We start from the raw sequence: 25086 nt of genomic DNA, 5'->3' as shown, positions 1-25086 counted from the left end.
ATTAATTTCAGAACTAAACAGCTGTGATCACAAGCCCAATGTCTATTTTCAATCATATAGATGCACATTTAAATGAGATCTACTCACAGATAAATGCCCCTAAACCAATTTAACATCTGCATGCTACAAAAATGCTAAAGCTTGTGTTGTGGAAAAAGTCTTCTCCTCTTTCTAAGAAATAACTCAAGTGACGAGTTCCAGGTGCCAAAACGTAGACTTTATTGGTGGAGACAACCAAGCCGCTCAGTCAAAACTCAAATTTTTATACAGTCTTTTACACCTTGCCCCTCAACCAAGGGGTGTTCGTTAGGTCATCTTTAATTTTTGTTAACTGAACCCCTTATGGTTCTCCCCAATTAATCATATCTTTTCTTGGCTCCATTTCTAATAGCAGTGAACCATTACCTGGTAAAAACTTTATTTAATGCATGGTTTAAAGTCTCATTTGTATCATTGGTCTTGATATATGGATCTTCATATAAAAACACCTGATATTGCCAAACTGTCTGGGGTGTTTTGCTCAGAGCTGCTGAAGTGAGACACAGTGCCTTCAATGACTTGAGTTATATGTGTTTTACACTGCAGTCTGTGAAACACATCTTAATGAAAACACTTTTCAAGTAATACACCAAACACCCAAACTTGAGAACTAGAAAAATCAAAGTTGGTTGAATGCATTTCTAACTAAATACATAAATCATATTAAAAAAACTTCTGAAAAGGCTGATTTGTGTAATAATATTTACTTTTCAGTTTAATTTTTTAATCCTAAGTGTCACTCTCAGAAAGAGACAGTAAATTTGCTTTGATCCAGGTTTAATCACACAGGAGAACCAACAGATTACTCCATTAACCATGTGAGCAACTGAGGAGCGTAGTAGGTGATAATGATGTCAGCTCCTGAAAAAAAGAATACAGTGAAAAATTAAGTAGACACCACCAAGGACCTGCCCAAAAGCACTGCAATCATTCATTTTATTTACAATTTTGGAGACACCGGCCTCAGCAGATTCATCTTCCATGTCCCCTTTCTCACCTGCTCGACGGAAGGCAGTCATAGCCTCCATAACTGCAGTGCGCAGCTCAAAAGCTCCAGCTTCAGCTCCATGCCACAGCATGGCAAATTCACCTGATACATTGTACACTGCCAGTGGATGAGTAGGGTGCTGATGGGAGACAGAGTACATGAAGGTATTAAGACTAAAAGAAACATTGGACTCTGTTTATAATTTACATTGTTTAGTTTTTGCTTAAAGGTGCAGTGTGTAATATTGACAATTAGTGGTTGAAATATGTACAGCAGTCCAAATTTAAAATATGGACCTTTTTCACAGACTTTGATGATGCATTTCCACAATCATCAACATTGCAAACCTATTTTCATATTTAAATTTTAAATTGTTATGTATTACCTTGGCAGTAAATTTGGAGTCAAATAAATAAAAATAATAAAATATCAGCTGCGAGCGTGTTTCTAATGCAACAATGTTTTTATTGCCAAGGCTTTTTTTTTTCTTTTGTCAAAATACTATAGGTAAATTGGCAGTGGGTGGGATCACACGAATGCTAGAGATTTCAAAGTAGAATGACTGGCTGTAGCATTGTTTTTTTTCTTCAGAGAATTAAGTATTTGAACTTAGCATGTTTACTAAATCTCTGCAACACTTTGCTTCTATGGGGCCGCTCTCTGAAATGTCGCCCATTCCAACATGCCTGGTATTTTCAAACAAAATTAAAGATTTTGCTGAGCTGGTCAGGTGGGTTTAATCTGAGTGGAACAAACTATGAGAACCAGCAGGATGGTGCCACTCTAGGAGAAGAGTTTACCATTCCTGCAGTTCTGCAAAGTATACTTTTTGTCTTCAAAACTGTTTATGTGCCACATGTGTGATTTGTTTTGAAGGGTTGGGGTCAGAATCCCTTGCCTGTTCAATTCCACTATATGTATATCCTTTTTATGATTACATTATTACTATAATAAGCACTAATCAAGTTATATAATCATTTTATGATTACATTATTACTATAATGAGCACTAATCAAGTTATATAATCACTCCCATACGCAATAAGTGATTCACATATAGTTTCTTATTCATACTTTTGTTGAATGCACATCTTTCCTGAATGTTGGTTGAATGCCTATCTTTCATGAATGTCTCCTCATGTCTGTGACTAATCTTCTGTGGCCCTGAGCGAGAACATTAAACACAGGCTTTTTGTCCGTATGTATACTAATGAGTGTGTTAAACTTAAAGAAAACCCTCATCATATGATCATGTTTCTCTGCTGACCCTATTAACGGACAGTGATCAATTTCTGTACGATTCTATGATTTGTTTTACTTCTTTCATATATATATCTCTCAAGAAGTAAAGTAATTGTTATTTCTTCTCTCTGAGGATGGAAGGTTTTATCAGTATGTTGCAGGTCTCATGACACGGGGTGGCTGGTCTCATGACGCTTTTCGATGGGCCCTCCGAGGTCATTACTGGATCTTCGTGACTTGGATGACAGCTATCTTGATTGTTGTCAACGTACCCTTCTATCTATGTGTCATTGTTTAGATTTTATGTCCTCTGAGCCAATCAGAAGTGAATGTTTATGGAATGTATGCCCTTGGAAACAGTATAACTGGTGTACGATTTTCATGTAAGGTAGAGTTAGCTTGCGACCTCCTCGTGAGACTTTGACGCTGGCTCTACCAATTTAACTGCAAACTATTCTTCAGTAAATTTTACTCTTTGATTGAACATCACGACTCCTGGTCTTCTTTCATCATCTCTGGTCCTGGGTCAAGAAACTGTAAACCCCCCCAGTTTACAGTCCTTTCAGTGGTGGAGGATCAGCGGGCAATCATTCTGAGGTGACACCCCTGGCAAACCAAAAAACAAGGTAGGAAGATTTATTATATTATAGGCTATAGGTCTGTCTGAATGGAAGAGATTGTGAAGGGGAACGGAAGAGCTTCACTCCGATGAGGAGAGTGAAGATTAATTATACTGAAGGTTAAAGTATAAAAGGAAGTCGCTGATAGCATTGTTTAAAATTTAACAAGAGCAGACACCGCAAGCGAAGCGTGCTCTGTGGGGGCCCCACTGGGCATTGTTGATATAGCAACACCCCAGCAGAGTTCGTCCCTGGATTGAAGGTCCAGGGCGCCGCGATCCTACTATATCTCTTCCATCTCAGAAAGGGGATCCCCGAATTTAGTGGATTAGGCAGTTAGGGACTGAGAAATTAGTTAGAAAAAAATATATATTTATATATATAGTAACAGAGACAGGGTTGTTTGCCAGGGATGCATCAAGAACGATCCCCTTAAATAAATAATGACCCAAATTGGCATGGATCAGAATGTATGATTGGGAGTCGTGAGTGAAAAATACTTTGTGGTTTCTTTGTGTAGAAGTCCAGACTTGTCATTTAAAACGTATCTTTCAAATTCGCTGCTAAAACAAATTCGCTGCTTAAAAACATTCTCTGTGGTGAGTTTCACCTGTGACCAACAATGACAAATAAAAATGTTATCTCAATTTGTTCTGACCAAAGTGATGAGGCTGAAGAGAGTGCATGCTGTAAACAGCTCTTCTCTGATGCGCTCAAATCAAAAAAGTACGCAGAACTGATTAAGAAAATGGTCAGCCAGGGTTTTGATGCTAATTGGGGAGTCACAGAACAGATTGACTGGCTGCAAAAAAAGAAAGAGGCTGACAGAGTAAAGTTTTTGTCCGTGTTTGCCTATTCATGGATTTGTAAAATGGGTGGAATTCCCTTAACCCCTGAAAAGGCAATCCCGAACATGATTAATGGTTGGAAGAGTTTAATTTCCCAACGTGATAGGATGGCGAAAATCATTGGTAATGAAATAGGCAGTGATCTGTGTAGTTTGAGCAAAGGGCTTGAGGCATTGTGTGAAATGGCAGAAAAGGCTGTAAATGAGGGGGATGTTTCTACTCCCTTCGCCCCCGCTTTCTCTTCTCACTCTGTCCAGGCGGCTGCCGCTTCAGGCTCTGCCAGACAGACTGATAACCAAAATAGCGGGCCCTACGCTGAGGTACGTGAGCTGTTGAATGTGGCTGTTGAAACTCCCCCTCCCTACATTTCAGAGATTCCTTCTGTGCAAGCAAAACAAACTAAATATAACTCTGGGGTCAAAAATCTTAATCTGACTCCCATGGAGGCATTTAAACCTAATGTTACTGCATCCGCCGCCCCGATTCGACACACGAACTGGGCCGGGTTGAATATTGAAATGGGTGCAGGATGTGAGGATGGTCAATGGGTCAGACTCACACCCACTGAGAAAAACAGTTTGCTTGCAGGGTTGGAACCTTTTAAGTTGTATAACCCAAACAAAAGTCTATGGGACAAGCTAGAGGCTGTTGCTAGGCAACAAAATCTAGGCATTGCTGATATCCAGTCGCTGGTGGAGGGGTTAGTTCCTTCCTCCAAATTAAGGGCTGTCCAGGGTGTGAACTTTTTCCCTCGGGTCCCTGCAAATTGGGGTGAGTTTTGTGTGGTGAAGAAATTGCTGGGTCGGGGTTCTTTTCCGTGGAGTAGTGTGACCCAGATCAAACAGAGAACCGGTGAAAGCCCGATAGAATACGTGGACCGGTTTCGTATTGCCTATGAGACTTACTGTGCTGCTAATAACAATGATGAAGATTTTGATTCTGCTATAGTAATCGAATCAGCCACAGGCGGTCTGAATAAGCAATACAAAGATATGTTGATGAACAGTGCTGTTGATATCCAAATGTGGGCAGATTTGCTCCGTTGGTGCTCTATGAGCTGGAGCCGTATGCAAGCATGCGATGCTGATAATGTGAGCCCTGTGAAAGCGCCTGCTGTTTCAGTTGAAGGGGAAGCCCCTCCCCGCAATGAGGTGACATGCTATAACTGTGATGAGTTAGGCCACACTTCCCGAACCTGTACCAAGTCAGTTGGTAAATGTAGAAATTGTGGTAGGGAAGGTCACATTGCGAAACATTGTCGTAGACCCAAGAATAAAGGAAACGGGAAAAAGGGAGGTAACAAAAAAAATAATGCTTCTAAGGATAATTACAAACCAGAAGCTTCCCCATCTGTCACTCTGTCTCAAGCTGATCTTGCAAAGCTGAAACAGCTGATAGGTGGGGACTAGGGGTCAGCGGCCTCCGGTAATAGTAATTATGCTGACACCCGTCCATTCATAAACGCGTTGTTAGGAGGCCGGCAATGCATTGCTTTAATTGACACGGGTGCTACAGTATCGATTACTGATCTCGATCTTGAGATCACTTCTGAAACTTTGTATATAGAAGGCCTAAATGGCAAAAAGGTATTTCACAAATCTGTTTCTGTTCCTCTAACCCTTTCTGATTCTGACAAAGTGTACTGGACTGAGTTTTGGGTGGGGAAGAATACTGTGGGGACTATTATCGGTGTTGACATTCTAAAAGAACTCGAAGCTGATGTTTTGCTTTCAAGGGATAAGCTCGTGCTTGGCTGCAATGAAACAATTCGCTTATCTCCCTCTGGCCCCCACCATGAGAGATGTTCAGTGGCTGAACCTGTTGGTTTAACTGAAACTCGTCCTGAGTGGAAGTTCATAATTTCAAAATTCCCAGAGGTATGGGCCAAAGACAAATATGATTGTGGTCTTGCACAGATCCAGCCACTGAGCATCCCAGGTCCTATGCATGTAGCCAAACGACAATATCCTTTGAAAAATGAAGCTAGGGAAGGAGCTGACATTGTTGTGGATGAGTTAAGTGAGAGGGGAATAATTATTCCATGTTCGTCTCCCACTAATTCTCCAATGTGGCCTGTCAGAAAAGCGGACGGATCTTGGCGTTTGACGATTGACTATACTTCTTTGAATTCTATTTCTGAGAAAGTACACCCTCTGGTGGCCAACCCCGCAACTATCCTTCATGAAATAGGAGCTGAACATTGTTATTATACTGCTCTCGATATTTCTAACGGTTTTTGGACTTGTCCCTTAGCCAAGGAGGACCAAGGGAAATTTGCTTTTACCAGCAGGGGTCGCCAATGGACCTGGAGTCGGCTTCCACAAGGCTTCTGCAACAGCCCCACCTTGTTTCATCAGGTACTAGCATCCTTCATCAATCCGGTAAGAAAACAAATTGAAAATGACGGATCGGTTGTCCTGCAATATGTGGATGACATTTTAATTGCTAGTCCAACTAAGTTCAAACATTTGACTGCTGTCCAAACTGTGTTGAATGCCCTCCAAAACGGGGGATTCAAAGTGAATTTGAAGAAAGCACAACTAGCTTTGCCTGAAGTGACTTATCTTGGACAGATTGTTGGGGTGCATGGCAGGCGCATCACCCCTGAATGAGTTAAAGCTATCATTGAACTTCCAAAGCCACACACTGTCACTGGTCTAAGGCAAGTAATGGGTCTTTTGAATTACTGCCGCCAGTATGTCTGTGAATACACTGAACTTTCTAAACCACTCACAGAGGCACTGAAAGGAGGAAAACCTGGAGCAGATCTGATCGAGTGGACAGAGGAGATGGAGGAGGCTTTTGTGAGTATCAAAGAAACTCTTGCTTCCTCCCCAGCACTGCGACATGCTGATGCAACCAGACCGTTCCATCTGTGGACCTGGGTGGGAAACAGATCCTACTCTGCTGCCCTGGGTCAAAAGGTTCCAGGAAGAAGTTCGTATGGAATGGTAGGCTACTATTCTACTCCTATTCCTGTTTCCATGGCAGGACAGCATCCATGTCTGCTGATATGTGATTGTGCCGAGTGGGCAGTGAAAACCACAGAGAAGATTGTGACACATCAAAAGGTGATTCTGCACACCAGACACCAGATTTTGAAACTGCTAACAAACACTCGTTTAGGATCTATTTCTAACCAAAGAAGAGCTAAATGGGAAGCCACTCTTTTGAGTAAAAATGTGGAGATACAAATTGACATTGAGACTGCTATAAACCCTGCCTCCTTGCTTCCAGACGAAGGAACTGTCCATAACTGCGCACGGCTGATTGACACAGACAGCCATAGCCCACTCCAGTCTGAGCCACTTTCCGATGCCATGAGTTTGTTTGTGGATGGGTCCAGCTTTCATGAACAGGGAAAACGATTCACAGGCTGGGCTGTCGTAAATGAACATGGTGAAACTGTTGACTGTGGTTCTCTTTCAGGGGGAGGGGCTCAAGTGGCAGAGCTGGTTGCTTTAACCCGAGCATTACAGCACAGCAAAGGGAGACGGGTCAATATCTACACTGACAGTCGTTATGCTTTCGGCACGGTTCATGACTTCGGCCCGGTGTGGAAACGCAGGGGATTTCTAACCATGGCTGGTCTCCCCATCTCTCATCAGCACCAGGTAAAAGAATTGATGGCTGCATGTGATCTCCCCGCAGCAGGAGCTGTTATCAAAATCACGGGACACTCCACTGACAGTTCACCAGAGGCCAAAGGGAATCAAGCGGCTGATACTGCTGCCAAAGAGGCTGCAAAATTGACTGAGACATGCGTGAGTGTGCTGGCTTTTGCTCCCCAGGAGAGTGAACCCTCTAGAGACGTTTTTGAACTTTATTCAGAGGATGACCCTGAAGAGATGGAGCAATGGACAAAATTAGGGGCAAAGAAAAATACAGAAGGGTTATGGAAATTCAATGACCGTTTTGTTTGTCCTGTTTCTGCTCGAACTGAACTAATGTCTCTGTATCATGGTTTGGCACATGCTGGTCCTGAGAATTTACATGCAATGATTTCAAAAACCTGGTGGTGGCCAAAGCTGAGAGCTTCTTGCAATGACTTTTGTAAAAGATGCTTAGTATGTCTTAAAGTGAATTCCCCAGCAAAGCTAAAGATTCCTTTAGGACATGCCCCTCGACCTCAGGGGCCATGGACCCACCTTCAAATTGATTTCATAGGTCCCCTGCCCCCTAATGGATGCTTTCGATACATTCTGATGATTGTTGATTTGTTTTCCAGATGGGTGGAGGCGTTTCCTCTGAAAAACTGCACAGCAGACGCAACTGCAAAAATTCTGTTGAATGAAGTTTTCCCCAGATGGGGTTTACCATTGCACATTGACTCAGATCAGGGCACACACTTCACGGGGAAGGTAATGAAGAATGTGATGAAATTGATGGGAGTAAAACAACACTTCCACATACCGTTTCGTCCTCAGTCTAGTGGCTCTGTCGAACGTTCTAATCGGACGATTAAAACTTCATTGAGAAAGAGATTGTTGGAGTGGGGGAAGGGATGGCACTCTGCTATCCCAACCATTCTTTTAAGTATGAGAGCCAGCCCGAACAAAACTACTCAGATCAGTCCCTTTGAGATAATGACAGGTCGCTACATGCGACTGCCTTGGGACGCTCCTCTACAACATGAGGGACCGTCAGGGCCTTTGAAAGATGCTCTGCAAAATTATCTGAAGGCTTTGGATAACTGTTTAAAAGACACCAGGGTTAGTGTCAGTATCCGACAAGCAGAGAAAGATAACGCTGAGCAAAAAGACATGCCTGCGTTGCCTGAGATAGGTGACAGTGTAATGTTGCAAAGGGAGATAATCTCTCCTCTGGGTCCTAAAATTTGATGGACCTTACCAAGTTCTGTTGACTACTAATACATCTGTGTTACTCGACAGAGGTGTGTTGGGTACAGTATGGAGACATTGGTCACAGGTGAAACCACTTGAGAGGTGTTGCAACCAGAATACCACCACATAATAACATGATAAATCGTACCTCTTCAATATCTGTCGTATGTGATTTTTCTAAATTCTGGCATTACTGTTTTATCATTTACAGATGGCTGAGCCAGACGACTTATTGAAGCTGCTAATTCTGCAAGAAGAAATTTCCATTTGGACCGGTCGATTCCATGCTTTTTCGACTAATTGGGATTGTGAAGAAACTGACAACCGTCCATCCTGGGTAAAATACCCATGCCTAAATTCAACTGAGGGTCTAAATTTGATTTCGACTATGTATCAGAAGGTAAACGATAGATGCTATCGGTTGGACGGAAATGAGTCAGTGACCTATTGGCTTGGTCACTCCCCAAATTATCCCGGTAATACCCTCATTATGCAAAAAGGTCGTTGGGTGAGAGATGAAGGTGTTTATGTTTATGAACCGCATTTTAGCTCCATGAGTTGGATTCCAGACAGCATAGCCCATGAAAACCACACTGCCTGCTCCAAATGGATGAATATGGCTAATAGTTATCTGTTGAAACCCATGAAGAATGAGAATAGAGCAGGGCGGAAGAAGCGTCAGACAGTAGCATTAGGGGATTCCCACATGATTCTAGGAAGGAAACCAGTGAAACTTCCCCTTTATCCTAGTGCACCTGACCCTCGACACATAATGTCATATTACCTGCCCAAAGCTAAAGCTGAATTAGCTTCCAATCAGGTTGTCAAAGATGTGGTCCAAAGTTACATACATAGTAACGTTGTTGTGAGAGAAGAACCAGGTTCAGACTTGTATCAACAGATCCTGAAGGATAAGGATTCGATGAGATGGAAAGTGTTAGTTCCCACGAGGGTTCACATGGTCCGATGGGACGTAGACAGGTCTTATGGTGCTGTTTGTGACCGATTCGGACGAATCGATAAGACTGATAAAAAGAATTTCGACCTTAATGGCAGTAAAAATGGTCAATGTCAATTTTGTCAATGCTTTTTCTCTCTCTTGGCCCAAGTATACGAGGTTTGATGATCCGTGGAAGGGGACAGTACAGGTGGAACGTTGTTTAGGTGAAAACATTCAACAATGGTTTGTTAAAACCTTTCCTCCAGGTGATGTTAAGAAATGTAAAACGATGTCGGAGAAACTCACAGGTGTAAAGGTGATGGAAGTGCCTATGGAAGTATGTAATTCCTCTTTTGTTAAGACAGGATACACTTGGACTAGTTTGTATGACGTGTTGCATCAGTACGAGCTCGTTAGGAGTATTGCTAATAAAACGGCTCTTAAAATGGACCAATTGCATGATTATTTAGAAGGAAAATGTTACAGCCCTACCTCCATGGCTTATAATGTGACTGCCTGGATGCACCTTCATGTGCTTAAATTGAGTATTGAATTGATGTATACTAGAATAAGGACTCGTCTGGTACCGGTGAAATATGAGGAGTTATTATGGGATAATTATCAATCATTCCAGGTGAGGATGTGGCCTCAGTTAAAGGATGTAGCCATAGGGGATGAGTGGTTTGATAGGGAAAAACAATTTCGGCAGTTTTTGGGTCCGATCCGGTTGCATGACGAGTATAACATTTCTCCCAAGAACTGTGCTAGACATAGGTGGACGCATCCCTTGGGTCCCACGTGGCGTCCAGTGGATCAGAGTCAAGGTGGTAATGGAGCGGAGGGTTCCCTTTGTGTTACTGAATTGAAGCAAGAAACTGAATATTTTCCCCAGGTAAAGGCCCAGGAAGCTCAGCAGAAATACATTACAGCTTTCCTTGAGCAAGTAAAGACGACTGATCCATTTGCAGGTTATGAGTATTTGAACTCTGCCTGGTTTAAGTCCAAGGGAACTCCTCTTCTGTCGGACTCTGAAGCACCATCTGCTATTGCAGTGGCTTTTGTTTTGGCTTTTTCGGTTGGTGCTATATTCACAGATATGGCAGAAACTGTAGAAGAATATGTGGAAGAAGCTTGGGAGGATTTTGTGACAGCATCGGAGGATATAGTCATGGGATTTGTGCACTACGCGCTGTATGCTGTTGGAGCCCTTGTGGGGGTGTTGTTCCTCTGTTTGTGTATTTGGTTGTGTGTTCGTTTTTGTTTCTCCTATCTGTGCAGGACTGCATGCAGAAATCTGAATCCTGCTGAGGAGGAAAAAAGACTGCTGATGCTCACGACCTACCTGAGAGACAAATTGGATCAAGACAACATTGAAGCCCTGATGTGAGTGGAAGGTGGGAGAGCCTCTTAACGGGGACTGGACTTTTTAGTATCCAGCATGTCCGTGACGAGGTGAAGAGACAAGTGTGACCCGTCAGGGAAGCATGCATCACCACTCCACCTCTCCGTAGTGGCCTCACTTGATAGACCAGACGTGGCGGTATTGGACCACACATCGGTCTAAAACGGGGGACTGAAGGGTTGGGGTCAGAATCCCTTGCCTCTTCAATTCAACTATATGTATATCCTTTTTATGATTACATTATTACTATAATAAGCACTAATCAAGTTATATAATCATTTTATGATTACATTATTACTATAATGAGCACTAATCAAGTTATATAATCACTCCCATACGCAATAAGTGATTCACATATAGTTTCTTATTCATACTTTTGTTGAATGCACATCTTTCCTGAATGTTGATTGAATGCCTATCTTTCATGAATGTCTCCTCATGTCTGTGACTAATCTTCTGTGGCCCTGAGCGAGAACATTAAACACAGGCTTTTTTTCCGTATGTATACTAATGAGTGTGTTAAACTTAAAGAAAACCCTCATCATATGATCATGTTTCTCTGCTGACCCTATTAACGGACAGGGATCAATTTCTGTACGATTCTATGATTTGTTTTACTTCTTTCATATATATATCTCTCAAGAAGTAAAGTAATTGTTATTTCTTCTCTCTGAGGATGGAAGGTTTTATCAGTATGTTGCAGGTCTCATGACACGGGGTGGCTGGTCTCATGACGCTTTTCGATGGGCCCTCCGAGGTCATTACTGGATCTTCGTGACTTGGATGACAGCTATCTTGATTGTTGTCAACGTACCCTTCTATCTATGTGTCATTGTTTAGATTTTATGTCCTCTGAGCCAATCAGAAGTGAATGTTTATGGAATGTATGCCCTTGGAAACAGTATAACTGGTGTACGATTTTCATGTAAGGTAGAGTTAGCTTGCGACCTCCTCGTGAGACTTTGACGCTGGCTGTACCAATTTAACTGCAAACTATTCTTCAGTAAATTTTACTCTTTGATTGAACATCACGACTCCTGGTCTTCTTTCATCATCTCTGGTCCTGGGTCAAGAAACTGTAAACCCCCCCCAGTTTACAGTCCTTTCAGTTTTTATAAAATGCAAAGACACTAAAGCATTTATAAGTGTGCATAAAGGCTACTTTCCGACTGCAGGGAAAAGGCGCCCAAATTCTCAGAACTGTTTTAGTTTAATAACAGAATAAACAGCTCAAACCTGAATCTGATCTTTTCTATTCTGACACGGTCCTAAATATGTGTAAATATGTGATCTCATCATCTCAGTCTGAACAGAATATCAGAATTCATGCAATTTTTACTTTACTTTAGATTAACATCAATCAAACTTCTCAGGTGACAGGAGGCAATTTAAAGATATTAAATACATTGTAATGGCGTTTTTCTTTGGTAGGTTATATTTTATGCATGTGGGTCACAATATTTCTGAATTGAGCTCCAAGGCTTGTGTGAGCGTAGTTAAAGGAATAGCTTACCCAAAAATGAAAAGCATCCCATAATAAAGCCCATAATAAAGTTAGGTGTATATGACTTTCTTCTTTCAGCCAAACACAATCAGAGTTATATAAAAAAATATCCTGGCTCTTCACAGCTTTGTAATGACAATGAATATTGCCCGATACAGTGGCCGAGAGAGCTCAACGTGCTGCAACCTAAAGAAGATGCATGCAAATAGAAAAAAACACATGCAAATAGAAAAAAAAACACCACCAAATGAAAAAAAAAACATCATCAGTTTCACAACACACGTGCTCCAAATACTCACAACACAACCAAATACAGAAACGCGCTGCAAAAGCTCACAACACAAGCAAATACAGAAACGCGCTGCAAAAGCTCACAACACAACCAAATACAGAAACGCGCTGCAAAAGCTCACAACACAACCAAATACAGAAACGCGCTGCAAGTAACACAGACCACAACGGAAATGTTTCCGGGGAACCAAATAAGTGACGGACCCGGCTGGGACGTGCTCACTAATGCTGCGTCCCAATTCGCATACTATCCGTCCTAAATAGTATTCGAAATTAGAATTAGTACGTCCCAAATCGTAGTATGTTGAAATGAGTGTTCCAAAGACACCCGGATGGTCTACTTTTTCCGGTCAGAATCCGAAGTGCAGATCGATGCGCACTCTAACGGCTGATATTGCCCACAACCCATCGCGCGTTGGACGAGGATTCGATTAGAACTAGAAACACGAGTGAAAAGTGTTAAAAAACTACAGCCATGGAGGACGCGCGAGTCCGGTGGTTATGTAGAAGGGTTTAGATAAAGGGGTTTGAGTGGGTAATTATCAGTATCTAACATGACGAAAAATTATTTATTCAATGTTGTCTACATTATATTGCATCTGCAGCAGCATTGTGAACTTTTGTAAAGATACGTTTAGCCATTAACTTTTAAATGCATCATTACATTCAAATTGCAAACACATGAGGAGAGTCACCGCATTAATGACCCACGGCTGCAGACCAAGGTGCCACAACATTTCTCTCCGAAACGGTAGGAAATTAAATTAGATTGAATGGAGGATTTTAACTGTGACAAGATGATTGACAGGGCAGTTTACGGTGGCTGGACGCACGCGACAGAGCTGTCCGTTAAAGATGACGAAGTAGTATGTCCCCAAGCTTGCCTACTCTTTTGCTACAAACTCAAAAGTATGTACTTTTTCTTCACAAAAAGAGTACATACTTTTAGGTCGTAGTATAAGTAGGCGAATTGGGACGCAGCCATAGACATCATGTCTATGCGTGCTCATAGACGTGCTTATAGCAAAGAACGTTTATTGACAAGAAGTGAAAGCCTATATTTTTTATAAATAAACTATAATATTAAAATAATATTGTATATATAAATAATATTATAATATTATACTTTTTTATAGTTTGTCTATACTCTTTGCTTATAGCTCAAAATTCTACTTTATTTCTTTTAACTTTTTTTTCCACAAAACACAGATTACATTTTTTATGACATACAACTTGTATACAATATACAAAATGTTCAATGTCATCAGAATACAAATGAGAAAAGAGCAATGAGCTGAATATTAAAATAAATAAAAAAGATAAAGAAGAACATGAAGGCAAGATATTAATCTATACATCAGTTACACGATACAAATTGTTTCATGTTATGTTTAAATTTTCATAAAGAAAAGTTTCATAAGAAATGTTAGGTAATGTAAGGGTCCAAAGGTTTAAAGTTGAGACACTGACACACTGATATAACGGATATAAAACGGATATTTTAACAGTTTTTTTGTGAAGTAAAAAAAAAATCAGAACAGCTATTCAGCTGATGGACAATGTGCTGCGTTGTCATGGGAACATCCCAGGTGAAAATATTTACGTTGGAAATTACGTTGTCTTTGGGTGCTCCCTTCATCAAATGCGTTCCAAACGGCTACATAAATGGCACACTAGTGCCAAGCTCACTTCAAAGTCCCACTTGAAGAGCTCTGCCGTCTGCCCTTCGAAGGGAGTAGGGCATAGGGAGGCTCACGAGCAATAAGCACGTCCCAGCCGGGTCCGTCACTTATTTGGTTCCCCGGAAACATTTCCGTTGTGGTCTGTGTTACTTGCAGCGCGTTTCTGTATTTGGTTGTGTTGTGAGCTTTTGCAGCGCGTTTCTGTATTTGGTTGTGTTGTGAGCTTTTGCAGCGCGTTTCTGTATTTGGTTTTGTTGTGAGCTTTTGCAGCGCGTTTCTGTATTTGGTTGTGTTGTGAGGTTTTGCAGCGCGTTTCTGTATTTGGTTGTGTTGTGAGCTTTTGCAGCGCGTTTCTGTATTTGGTTGTGTTGTGAGCTTTTGCAGCGCGTTTCTGTATTTGGTTTTGTTGTGAGTATTTGGAGCACGTGTGTTGTGAAACTGATGAAGATTTTTTCTTAATTTGCCGGTGTTTTTTTATTTGCATGCGTTTTTTTTTTCTATTCGCATGCGTTTTTTCTATTTGCATGCGTTTTTTTCTAATGGCATGCGTCGTCTTTAGGTTGCAGCACGTTGAGCTCTCTCGGCCACCGTAGCCGAGCTCCAAAAAGCACACCTAGCCAGTGATTACAGTTTATAAAGTTTTAAATATACATTTTGTTTTTTTATAAAAACCCATCACTTCTCTTCAGAAGGCATTTATTAACCCACTGGAGTTGTATGGATTACTTTTATCATGGATGGATGCGCTTTTTGGAGCTTCAAAAACTTCAAAGCCATGACAAAGCTGGGAAGAGGCAGGATATTCATTAATATAACTCTGATTGTGTTTTGCTTAAAGAAGAAAGACATATACACCTAGGATGGCTTGAGGGTGAGTATATTATAGGAGAATTTTCATTTTTGGGTGAACTATTCCTTTAAGTCTTCAAATACATTTTTGGGACTAAATTTCTACAATCTAAGATACGATTCTAAAGCTGAGATGTAACATGAGGTGTCAGAAAAGAACTCAAAATTCATAAATGTAATCATACACTAACTCTTACAGATATTACCTTATTCTTGACCTCTCTCACAATATCAAGGTATGGTAATCCAGGTTTCACCATCAGCATGTCAGCACCTTCTTTCACGTCCCGGTCCTACCAGCAAAAAAAAGTATTTTCCTTATACTTTACTTCACTTGCTGCATCCCATACAACAGAAGAAGAAGAAAAAAAACACAGGTCTAGTCATTGTGCCCATTTCTGTAATTAAAATTTGATTTAGGGTCCTGGGCCCGTATCCCTAAAGATTCTGAGAATCCTCTCAGAGAGCTCCTAACTTAACCTAAAAATTCCTTGCCAGGAGTTTTAGCTTAGAAGTGATTCCAGAACATTTTCAGTGAACTCTGAGCAAGGAATGGATGGAAAATCCTATCTTAGTGAGGAGGTGTGGTTGCTAGGTATGAGTCATCATTTCAAAAGCCGTGATTGGTTGATCCTACAAGTTCGATGAAAATTAACTTTTGGTGATAATGAGCAAAGGATGTACCCTCAAATCAATAAACATAATTATACACTCTAATCTTATGCAGACTGTAATTGTAAATAATATTTCACATTCAAGAAAATACCTGGAAAATGAATAGTAAGCTGTAGGGGTTATAGCGTAACATTAGAATCTAAAATATGTGAAAACTTAAGCTCATTACACCCTGTTCAAATACTGATTCCTGTCTTATTTGCTCATATTAATATACTAGCTGGCATATTTTGTACTTTAACTCCCATATGGACCCCATTGAAAACAAGATGGCCTATCTCAAGGGGCTGTCCTTAATGAAGTAGAAATTGCAACGTTACAACTCAGTGTGGTCTTAACGAGGGTAACACGGCTCAGCTTTTATCAATGTCTGTAGCGTCTCAATAATTCCCTGTCATCCAGTGTTTGCAGGACATCTCTCCTGCCTCCTCTGTTGGCCATTTTGTGCAGCTGCTTAGGGGAACTCCTAAGCCACTAAAAGTCCTTCTCCCTGCTCTTAGCAGATCTCGCCTTAGGAGCTCATTTAAGCGCTAGCAATCTTGAGGAATAGCTTTTATATTAACTGGGATTTTCGTGTCACTTTTAGGGGAAATTCTAAGAAAACGTCATGACTGAGAATTTTCTTAGAATTTGGCCGCTAGGAGCCACTTTTTGCACAAAAATTCTTTAGGGATACGGGCCCTTGATTGTTATATCAGTGCTGTTTTCGTTTTAGTAGTTCAGATTCCATGTTAAAAGTGGCCTTTCAATAAATTCCTGTTATAAAACATTTAAACACAGGAAAGAAAATTGTTTTCATCAGGTGATTACATGGGGTCTTTAAAAAAGTCACATTCTCTTACACAGGCCCGCAGTGCTAGTCCTCTGGCACCAGGGGGAAGCTGATAGCATCGTCTGTCTCCAAAAGCAGGTTTGGACTGGGCAGCGTCCCTTCAAATGTTAAGGGAAAAAAATTCAATTTTGGTTTACAAAGAATAAACCCATCCTGGTGATCTCATCTTATAAGAAAATATAAGAACTAGAAGATTGATAAAGGGAATATTTGTACACTACCTGAATGGTCCATAGTAGCAGGAGGCAAATTTAGCACTGTAGCTCAGCACTGACACCTAAGAAAGGGGAAAGAGCTCGAGTCAGAATCTGCAATATTCTATATAACTATTTTGTGTGACCCAAAAGCAAGATTTCTCTACCTTGTTGCCAAGATCATTAGCGATTAGTGCTTGCTTAATGGCTGCAATTCGTCCATCCATCATATCAGAAGGGGCGATGATGTGGCAGCCTAAGCAGAGAAAAAGTGTGACCTAATGTGATGAGGATGACTTCTATAGACCTATTATTCAAAAATGCAAATATTATGTGTAATATAATTTAGGATTAACCTGCTAGAGCATAAGCCAGAGCTACTTCAGCCAACCTCAAACAGCTTGCGGCATTATCCAGGCTGCCATCTTCACGCAGGATTCCTTAAAGGTGCCACGAAGAAATATGCACAACATATTAGTGGCATTTTAGTTAACAGCCAATACTATAATTTTTTTTATCAGTTGATGCTGGATATTTAAATTGTATCTGTTAATTTTCCAATATCCATTTTTCATACAGTACAAATGTGCCTAAATTCACTTCATGTATTTTACTTATAGTTTAAATATTTATTATTCATTTTTAATTGAATAGAATTTTAATATCATCCTTTTTTTGGTTATGAGCCATTACATGAACAGTGTTGGGAAAAGCAATATGTTACAGTATTGTGTTACTCCCTAAGGACTTTTTAAGGAAACTCATTTGTTGTGTTACTTTTGTAAACTAAGCTGGGCTTATTTGTTTTTTAATAACAACGTAAAAAAAAAAGTAAATTTTTTTTGGCAAATGTAAAGGGAATTTCACTCCAAAAGTGACATGAATAAGCCTCAAGTGGAAGGGAATGCAAATCCACTCCGGTACAGTAGAGGGTGCCGCTCAAACAAACCTTTCACCACCATTCTGGTTTACAGGGCTGCGTTTAAGTCCTATTTTCCCTTGCTAACTTCCCTCCATCTTGTTCACTCGGATGTACATCATTGCATCCGTTGCACGAGTGCCCACTACAGGCGGAAACCTTTGCAATGTTTTTAAATGGAACGTTCCAAACCCTTGATCACTTGGAATTTGCAATGGAGTTGATTTATTATTTACATTCTTTTTCTTATGAATTTGTTTTTTACGCACCATTCTACAGGCCTGCATGTATGCTTGGGCTGTTAAAAAATCTAATTTAAACAGATGTTAAATATTAAATGTTAAAAAATACACAAATGAAAATGATAACAATATAATAAAGTTTAAACTGTGTTAAAAAAACAGTCAGCTTAAGGTAGCTACTAGGGGTGTAATGGTTCAAATTACTCACAGTTCAGTTTGTATCACGGTTTTAGGGTCACGGTTTGTTCTATGTTCAGGGAAAAAAATGACCACGGTCAAATAAAAATAAAGAAAATAAGAACAAATAATCAAACTACAAGTAACAGCACAAATAAATACAATTGAGCAAAGATACAAATAAAATAAACAGTGCTTTTCAGGTTATTTAGGTATCTAACAGTAGTTTCCAGGTACAGAAATTGAATAAAGTAATCAAATGTAAAATAACATTGGATATAATCTTCACTGTATCAATCAAATAAAGATTAATCATTATTAAAGTTATAAAAGCTATTGATTTCCTTGTCTTTTGTTGTTTGATTAACATTGACAAACACAGACAGCAGGAATATTAGGCTGCTGTCACTTTAAGACATAATGCACAGATCCAAACTGCGACAACACATGCATTGTCTTTCTCGACTGTTCAAGACTTGAAAGAGAACTCAATATTTGCATGTTGTCTGAGACTTGGCTCTCTTTTACGTCTTGCTCTTGAATGTTTAAATTGGCAAGGCTTAAATGAGTTTAGTTTAAACACAGATAGCAACATGTGCTGTTCAGGTCTCACCTGTGCTCGCGCGCTATCAACAACCGGGTGAAGACAGTGTAAATGACTGGTCATGTTCGAGCATACGGCACATATTTTTTGACCATCGCTGTTATAACGTATTGGGAACCCAGAATGCATATCCATCGACAGAAACATAAATTAGCCGAACTCTGCCTGTCTGTTTTACGTGTTTGTTATTTTCAAGAAACCATGTTATAGATGCGTCATCAGATTATAGATGGACCGCGGTGCAAGTGCGTGCCGAACCGTGAGTGGAGAACCGTATTTTTACGGTTCTTACCAAGAACCATTACTCCCTAGTAGGTGGCTACAAGTATTAAATGCAGTTAAATGTCAAAATAACTCCAATATCATACACTAAAGTTGTGTGGGGTGGGGGTAAATTAAGAGTGACCTGCTGTGACGTCACAATCGTGTTGCATTGTGGTCTATGGATCTGCCTGAAGTGTACATATTGAGTAGACACTCGGCCAAAATCGAGGGGTCAAGGGTCTGTCCAAATAAACTTCCCTTGCCACTTGACGAAGTTGACACAGAAGAAGAAAGTTCAACACTCTTACTTTAGCAATAAACACACACACAAATGTGATGTTTAGCTAAAGTCATCTTTGCTTATTCGTATGGTTGAATTGGATCATCGCAGTTCAGTAGCAAAGAGAGTGGTTAATAAGTGAGATTAAATACATGAAGTATATTTGTTTGATTTAACATATTTCATTATTGCAGGCTTGTATAGTATTCAGAGGTTGTTTACACAGCTGGACATGGATAGGAGAGCTGTCAAGTCAATGGGTGTCATTCATGAAACATTCGTAAATATATGAGTAAATATGCGAGTGATTTGCGAGTAAAGAGACCTTCCCGAAAACTCTTCTCCTGATTCACAAATACTTCGTAAACGTCAGATGTGATAGTGAAATGTGTGTGTTAATGAATTCCAATCAGTCGTAAATGGGATGCGCGTGCACGTTCATTCTCAATTACCATAAATCCTGCCCATTAAATCCAACTGACAACTATATATGGGCATCATATTATGACATGAATGCGAATGAAAAAGAAAAATTTCTCAGATGCAGAAATTGAAGTTTTTTTATCAGAAGTTCATTCAAAACGCCACATTTTATTTTCAAGCGTACATAGTGGCGTATCGGGTCCTAAAAAAAAGGAATCTTGGCAGCATATTACAGATCCAGTCAATGGAGTTTCATCTGTTAATTGAACATTCCCAGAAGTGAGAAGAAAATGGTTCGACATTAAGCTTGAGAGCAAAAAACGAATTAGTTCACTTCGGAAAAATCGTATTAAAACTGGAGAAGGACCACCATCGCAGATGCTATTACTGGCTCTCATAATAAGAAAAAACGTATGCAATTACTATATATAATATTTTTTCAAAATGCTGTGTAAATATGTACCCGATTAAGGTGAATTAAAATCCAGCCTTATTAATGAGCAAAACGTTTGGGTGTTAAGCGCACTATTTACGCGTGGCTGGGAGCAGGTGTAGATTTCTTGCGTACCAACTAACATTTGGAAAATACAAACATTTTAATGAATATGAAAATTTACGCCAGAACCACTTTACACACGATTTACACAAAAATTCGTTCTGCTCGTGTTTCATGAATGAGACCCAATAAATGGGAAAACAGTGTAACTTGTGTTACTTATTTGAAAAAGTAACTCAGATATTTTGTTTTACATTTAAAAGAAATGCGTTACTATACTAGTTACTTGAAAAAAGTACTCTAATTACGTAACTCGCATTACTGACCATGAAAATAATTGTTGGCTTGAAAATTGGTATCAGTCAGTTTTTTAATTTCGGTGAATCCCTGAAAAAACTTACTTGGTGCACCATTAAATGATGTAAACAGATCCAATACTGAAACTAACCACAGTGGCCATGAGAGGTGTAGGGGCAAAGGCACACATCACAGGCCAACACAAGTTCAGGGAATGTGCTCCTCAGTTTCTTCACAGCCAGCACTGCAGGAGTGTCGTCTCTGTCTGCACCAGAGCCTCTCTCGTCCTGGGACAGGAAATGAGAAGACAAAGAAACAATATTTAATCAACTCCCTCATAAAATAAATGTTAGAAATATTACTGAAACCATTTCACTCCTCAATGACCTTCGCAACATTTGCAGGAACTCCAAAAATCAGCACACACTTCAGGCCTTTATCCACAAGGGGACGAAGTAAACCCTCAATCTTATTGACGCCATATCTGAAATCAACAGAATGAAACATTATTTATTATAAAGATTTCTTAACAATACACTGGCATTCATTGGGACACAGCAGCTGCAATGACACGATGACTTTGCCAATTGGCTATACAGAAGATGGGACTTACTTTCTAGAGCTTCCTTTATATTGCGAATTTCTCTCATTTATAGTAAAATAAGTGAACTGTCTGTCACAATTTAGCTAATTATTTGATCAGACTTCAAACAGTTAAGAATTTTTTTACACAAAATAAAATGTTTCTTTGTCTGATATAACTAGATATACCACGCTGAATGAAACATGCAAAATTGTTCCATGAGGTCATGTGACAACATTGCATAATACTGTTTATTACTAAATGTTAACTGCTGTGCTGCATAATGTGCTTTTTTCCCACATACTATTTTTTTAAGTAAGTAGTAACCAGCATGATAGTATTCCTTTCTGAATACAGTCTATATTACTTGACTATGTAAGCAGACCTCACTTTGACTACAACCGCCCAGACTTAACAACCCAGAATAAACGGATCCTTGGCTTATCTTTGTGCTTTGTTGGCTACCACCCTGCCTGAATCTAATCTCAGACCACCAGCCCAAGCTTTACATGCAACCTCCATCTTTGTTATATCAACCATACACAACTTGAATATTTAAAAAGATGTTGCCCATAGTCCTTCCATCTAGAGTCTTTTATGCAAGTCTTATGCAAAACATCTAAGCTAACTGACATGATTAAACTAATATATTAATTCATAATAAAATAGGGAACTACAAATCAACCTTTGGTCCTGAACTAGGCCCCCTTATTTTCATCCCAAATTTTTGTAACAGGGTTGAGGTCCTGAGCCAGACAAATAACACTTTCTGAAGGATAAAGACATCACCCCTTAGTTTAAAAACTACAACAACAACACACTATAATGTACATTATTAATGTCAAGTGCCGGTTTTCCTTTAAATGTTTAAAATTGATCATAACAGTCTAGCTTCTTGTTAAACTCCATTAGTAATCCATTAGATTCCTTAATCCAATGACAATTCAGTGATACTTGTTACTAGTAAAGGATGAGAAACAAAGACGAGAGAATACAAAAAAATGACAGTGAAGGATGATACCTCGCTTGACCAGGTAGACTTGCGATTGGTTCCACTGCATCAGGACTGTCACTGTTAAAATCAGTTGGGGAGAAACATAACTATTTGTCTTCAATCAAACATACGGACAATAGTACCTTTAAACAAGCAACTTTAAACTTTAAAAATCTTAAAACAACTTTAAACAAACCAATAACTCCGGAACCTTTATATAATCAACAAATAAATATAATGAGGGGGAAGACATTACGTAATGAAGATAGGATATATGAGGTTATCTGGTCTAAGGTCTGAAGCACAGGTCTGCCAGTATCGGAGAGTTGGGTGAAAGTAACCACTGTGTAGAATTGAGTCTGCCGGCTGTGTCATCGTCCTGTAGATTCAAATGGTAGAAAAACACTTACTGACACAATCTGCTCCACATGAGACGCAACTGCAGAATTATGAATCATAGTTACATACACTGCAGAAATAGTATTAGCCTAATAGTATTAATCAATTCATTGTCTTGTTTCCCAGAATAAAAAACGCATCAAATCATTCTTAAAACAAAAAATGAATGAAGAAATAAAATAAATTCACCTGAAAAGCGAGACTGCATTAGAGGACACATTAAGGCTTGATTTCAGATGATATATGTGAATTTGAATGTATTGTTGTTCACCTGTAAACCTACTACATTTAACATCTTATCTGATTAAAATCATTACAAAAATGTTTAAATTAGTTAATTATTATTATTAATTATTAATTCAATTACAAAAAGTATAAAACAATTAATCATTCATTTTATTTTGATATTTACAGTTTAAAATCAAAATCAAAAAATGATAATCCAAATAGAATGTATTTAAATATATTTAAAAAAAGAAAATAGCCTACAATTTTAATAAATGATCTCAATTGAATGAACACATCCTGAGTGGTTGGGAACTTGGGGTTAATTATGTTATTCTGTCCACTGATTTTATGATAATAAATCTTCTAAATGACTGAGCAATGAGCGATTATGAAACATTCCCGCCATACAACTGAAGCAGGCATGCAGAAATACTGGCAGACAAGACATGTATTCACCTGCTGAACTGAAGCAACCATATTTGAATCAATGAAAAGATATCTTTTCCACATAAAAGTGGTATAGTAGTATGTATTTGCCGCTATATAAATAAAATGTATTATTATTATAAGGTTAATCTATTATCTACCCAAAACAAGAATGACACATGGAAGACTGAGTTTTCTTAGAGTAACTTGTAAACCATCTAAATACCATTATTGTACCATGGTGTCATCACATTTTTTTGTAAAAGTACAACAAATAATTTCAATTTTAAAGCTGTTAAGTAGAATTTATTAATTATAATGCATGCATAATGAATTATAATTCAAGCATACATTTTGCATCAGGTCAACTCATTACTAATTTATCTTTAAATGTGGAATTGTCAATAATTATTAAACAAAGAGTACTTAAACATTTAAGATTTACACAATGTATTGAATCACTTTAAAAAGCAGTCCTAACATTACACACGTGGTCTAATACCTCGTACACATCAGAGTGTACGAATAATATCACCCTAATATCTGGTAACATTTTTGACTGGTTTTGCTAAGCTAAAAGTGACCTTACTACTGCAAAATACTGTATAATGTAAATATTACGGAGACTTGAAGCTTTGAAAATGCAAACTAATTCAAGCTTTTCATAAACATCATAAAGCATGTGAACACATAGGCAACCCCTGAGATGAACTTACTTTGTGTTTAGGATGGGAATGGTAACTGTAAATGACCCAGATCTCGCTAACTGAAGTGTTGCTCCTTCTTGAACCTAAAACGGCGTGTGTGTGTGTGTGTTTCATGAGATGAATGTTGCTATCTGTCAACTGTTTCCTGTTGGAATACACGAAACTTGTCTTCCTCTAGGTGGCGCTTGGTGGATCAGAATGGCAAATTCTCCATTTAGTCCGAATCACATTTCAGTACGTTTTGTCTTATTGGGGACATCAGTGCTATAAAAAGTATAATCTTGTAAATATATATCTTACCAAGATATCGTACCTGAGATATAAATAAAAATACGTTCATGTAGGCTTTTCAACATTTCTGAACATTATCATTTAAGTTAATGCCAAACGATTAAGTTATGATTGATCCATCCTAACCAGCGCGGAGAAAAGTAACATGCGCCAGTTGATAGAGCTGGCTACGTTTTATTTTAGCAGTGACTTGAATAATGCTTCTTAGAAACCTTCAGTCATACAATAAAATATACAGAGTTAAAATAAGAAAATGTATACGTATACTGAGTGCTGAAGAGAGTGGGGCCTATAAGCCACGCCCGTTGTATCAACGCTACGTTTCATGCTAGTTGTCATTCTGGCGCTTTCCAATTTTTCTGTGATTTCATTAGTCTTGCTGCCTTTCGGCCTCCGTAGATCCAGTTTCAAGGGTCTCGCGATATTTCTTGCGGTTCGTATGTGAAATCTCACGATATTTCCCCGGGCTAATATTAGAAGGTAAATAGCTCATCTCAGCTAGCTTGGTTCATTACAGCTGCATATCCACCGCTGTCAACCCATCCGTTCAATAACGATCATTAAAAAATGTAGGTTATCATTATTTGTTTGCCTTCAACCATCACTGCGAGTGATATATATAAGGTAAAATCAATATCATTGGCGCATTTAGTACTCGTCATCATATGCTAACTTACAGCTCGCTTGTTAATACTTACAAATTAAATTCTTCAAAATGATGGACGTTAATTTTCTGATAACATGTTTATCTGCACAGTGTTAACCTAGATTATAATGTATATTTATAATACGGAAGATTTGATGTTA

General features: G+C 39.1%; 1 protein-coding gene across 1 annotated transcript; it reads right to left on the bottom strand.

Annotated features, from left to right (window-relative positions):
* Positions 1-195: 195 nt before the first annotated feature.
* Positions 196-24164, bottom strand: alad (aminolevulinate dehydratase). The gene is made up of 12 exons (XM_077206370.1): positions 23998-24164; positions 22485-22607; positions 22256-22306; positions 21039-21135; positions 20803-20938; positions 17306-17389; positions 17117-17205; positions 16977-17032; positions 16766-16853; positions 15455-15541; positions 1037-1166; positions 196-900 (listed from the first exon to the last, which is right to left on the bottom strand). The coding sequence occupies exons 2-12, from the start codon at positions 22601-22603 to the stop codon at positions 842-844; spliced, it is 996 nt and encodes a 331-aa protein (XP_077062485.1). The 5' UTR covers positions 22604-22607; positions 23998-24164; the 3' UTR covers positions 196-841.
* Positions 24165-25086: the final 922 nt, after the last annotated feature.

Source organism: Siphateles boraxobius, unplaced genomic scaffold (assembly GCF_051911475.1).
Source record: "Siphateles boraxobius isolate OS27281-9 unplaced genomic scaffold, OSU_SipBor_1 56, whole genome shotgun sequence".
Taxonomy (NCBI): domain Eukaryota; kingdom Metazoa; phylum Chordata; class Actinopteri; order Cypriniformes; family Leuciscidae; genus Siphateles; species Siphateles boraxobius.
Note: the sequence above shows the minus strand (reverse complement) of the source record. Positions and strands in the feature narration are given on the sequence as shown.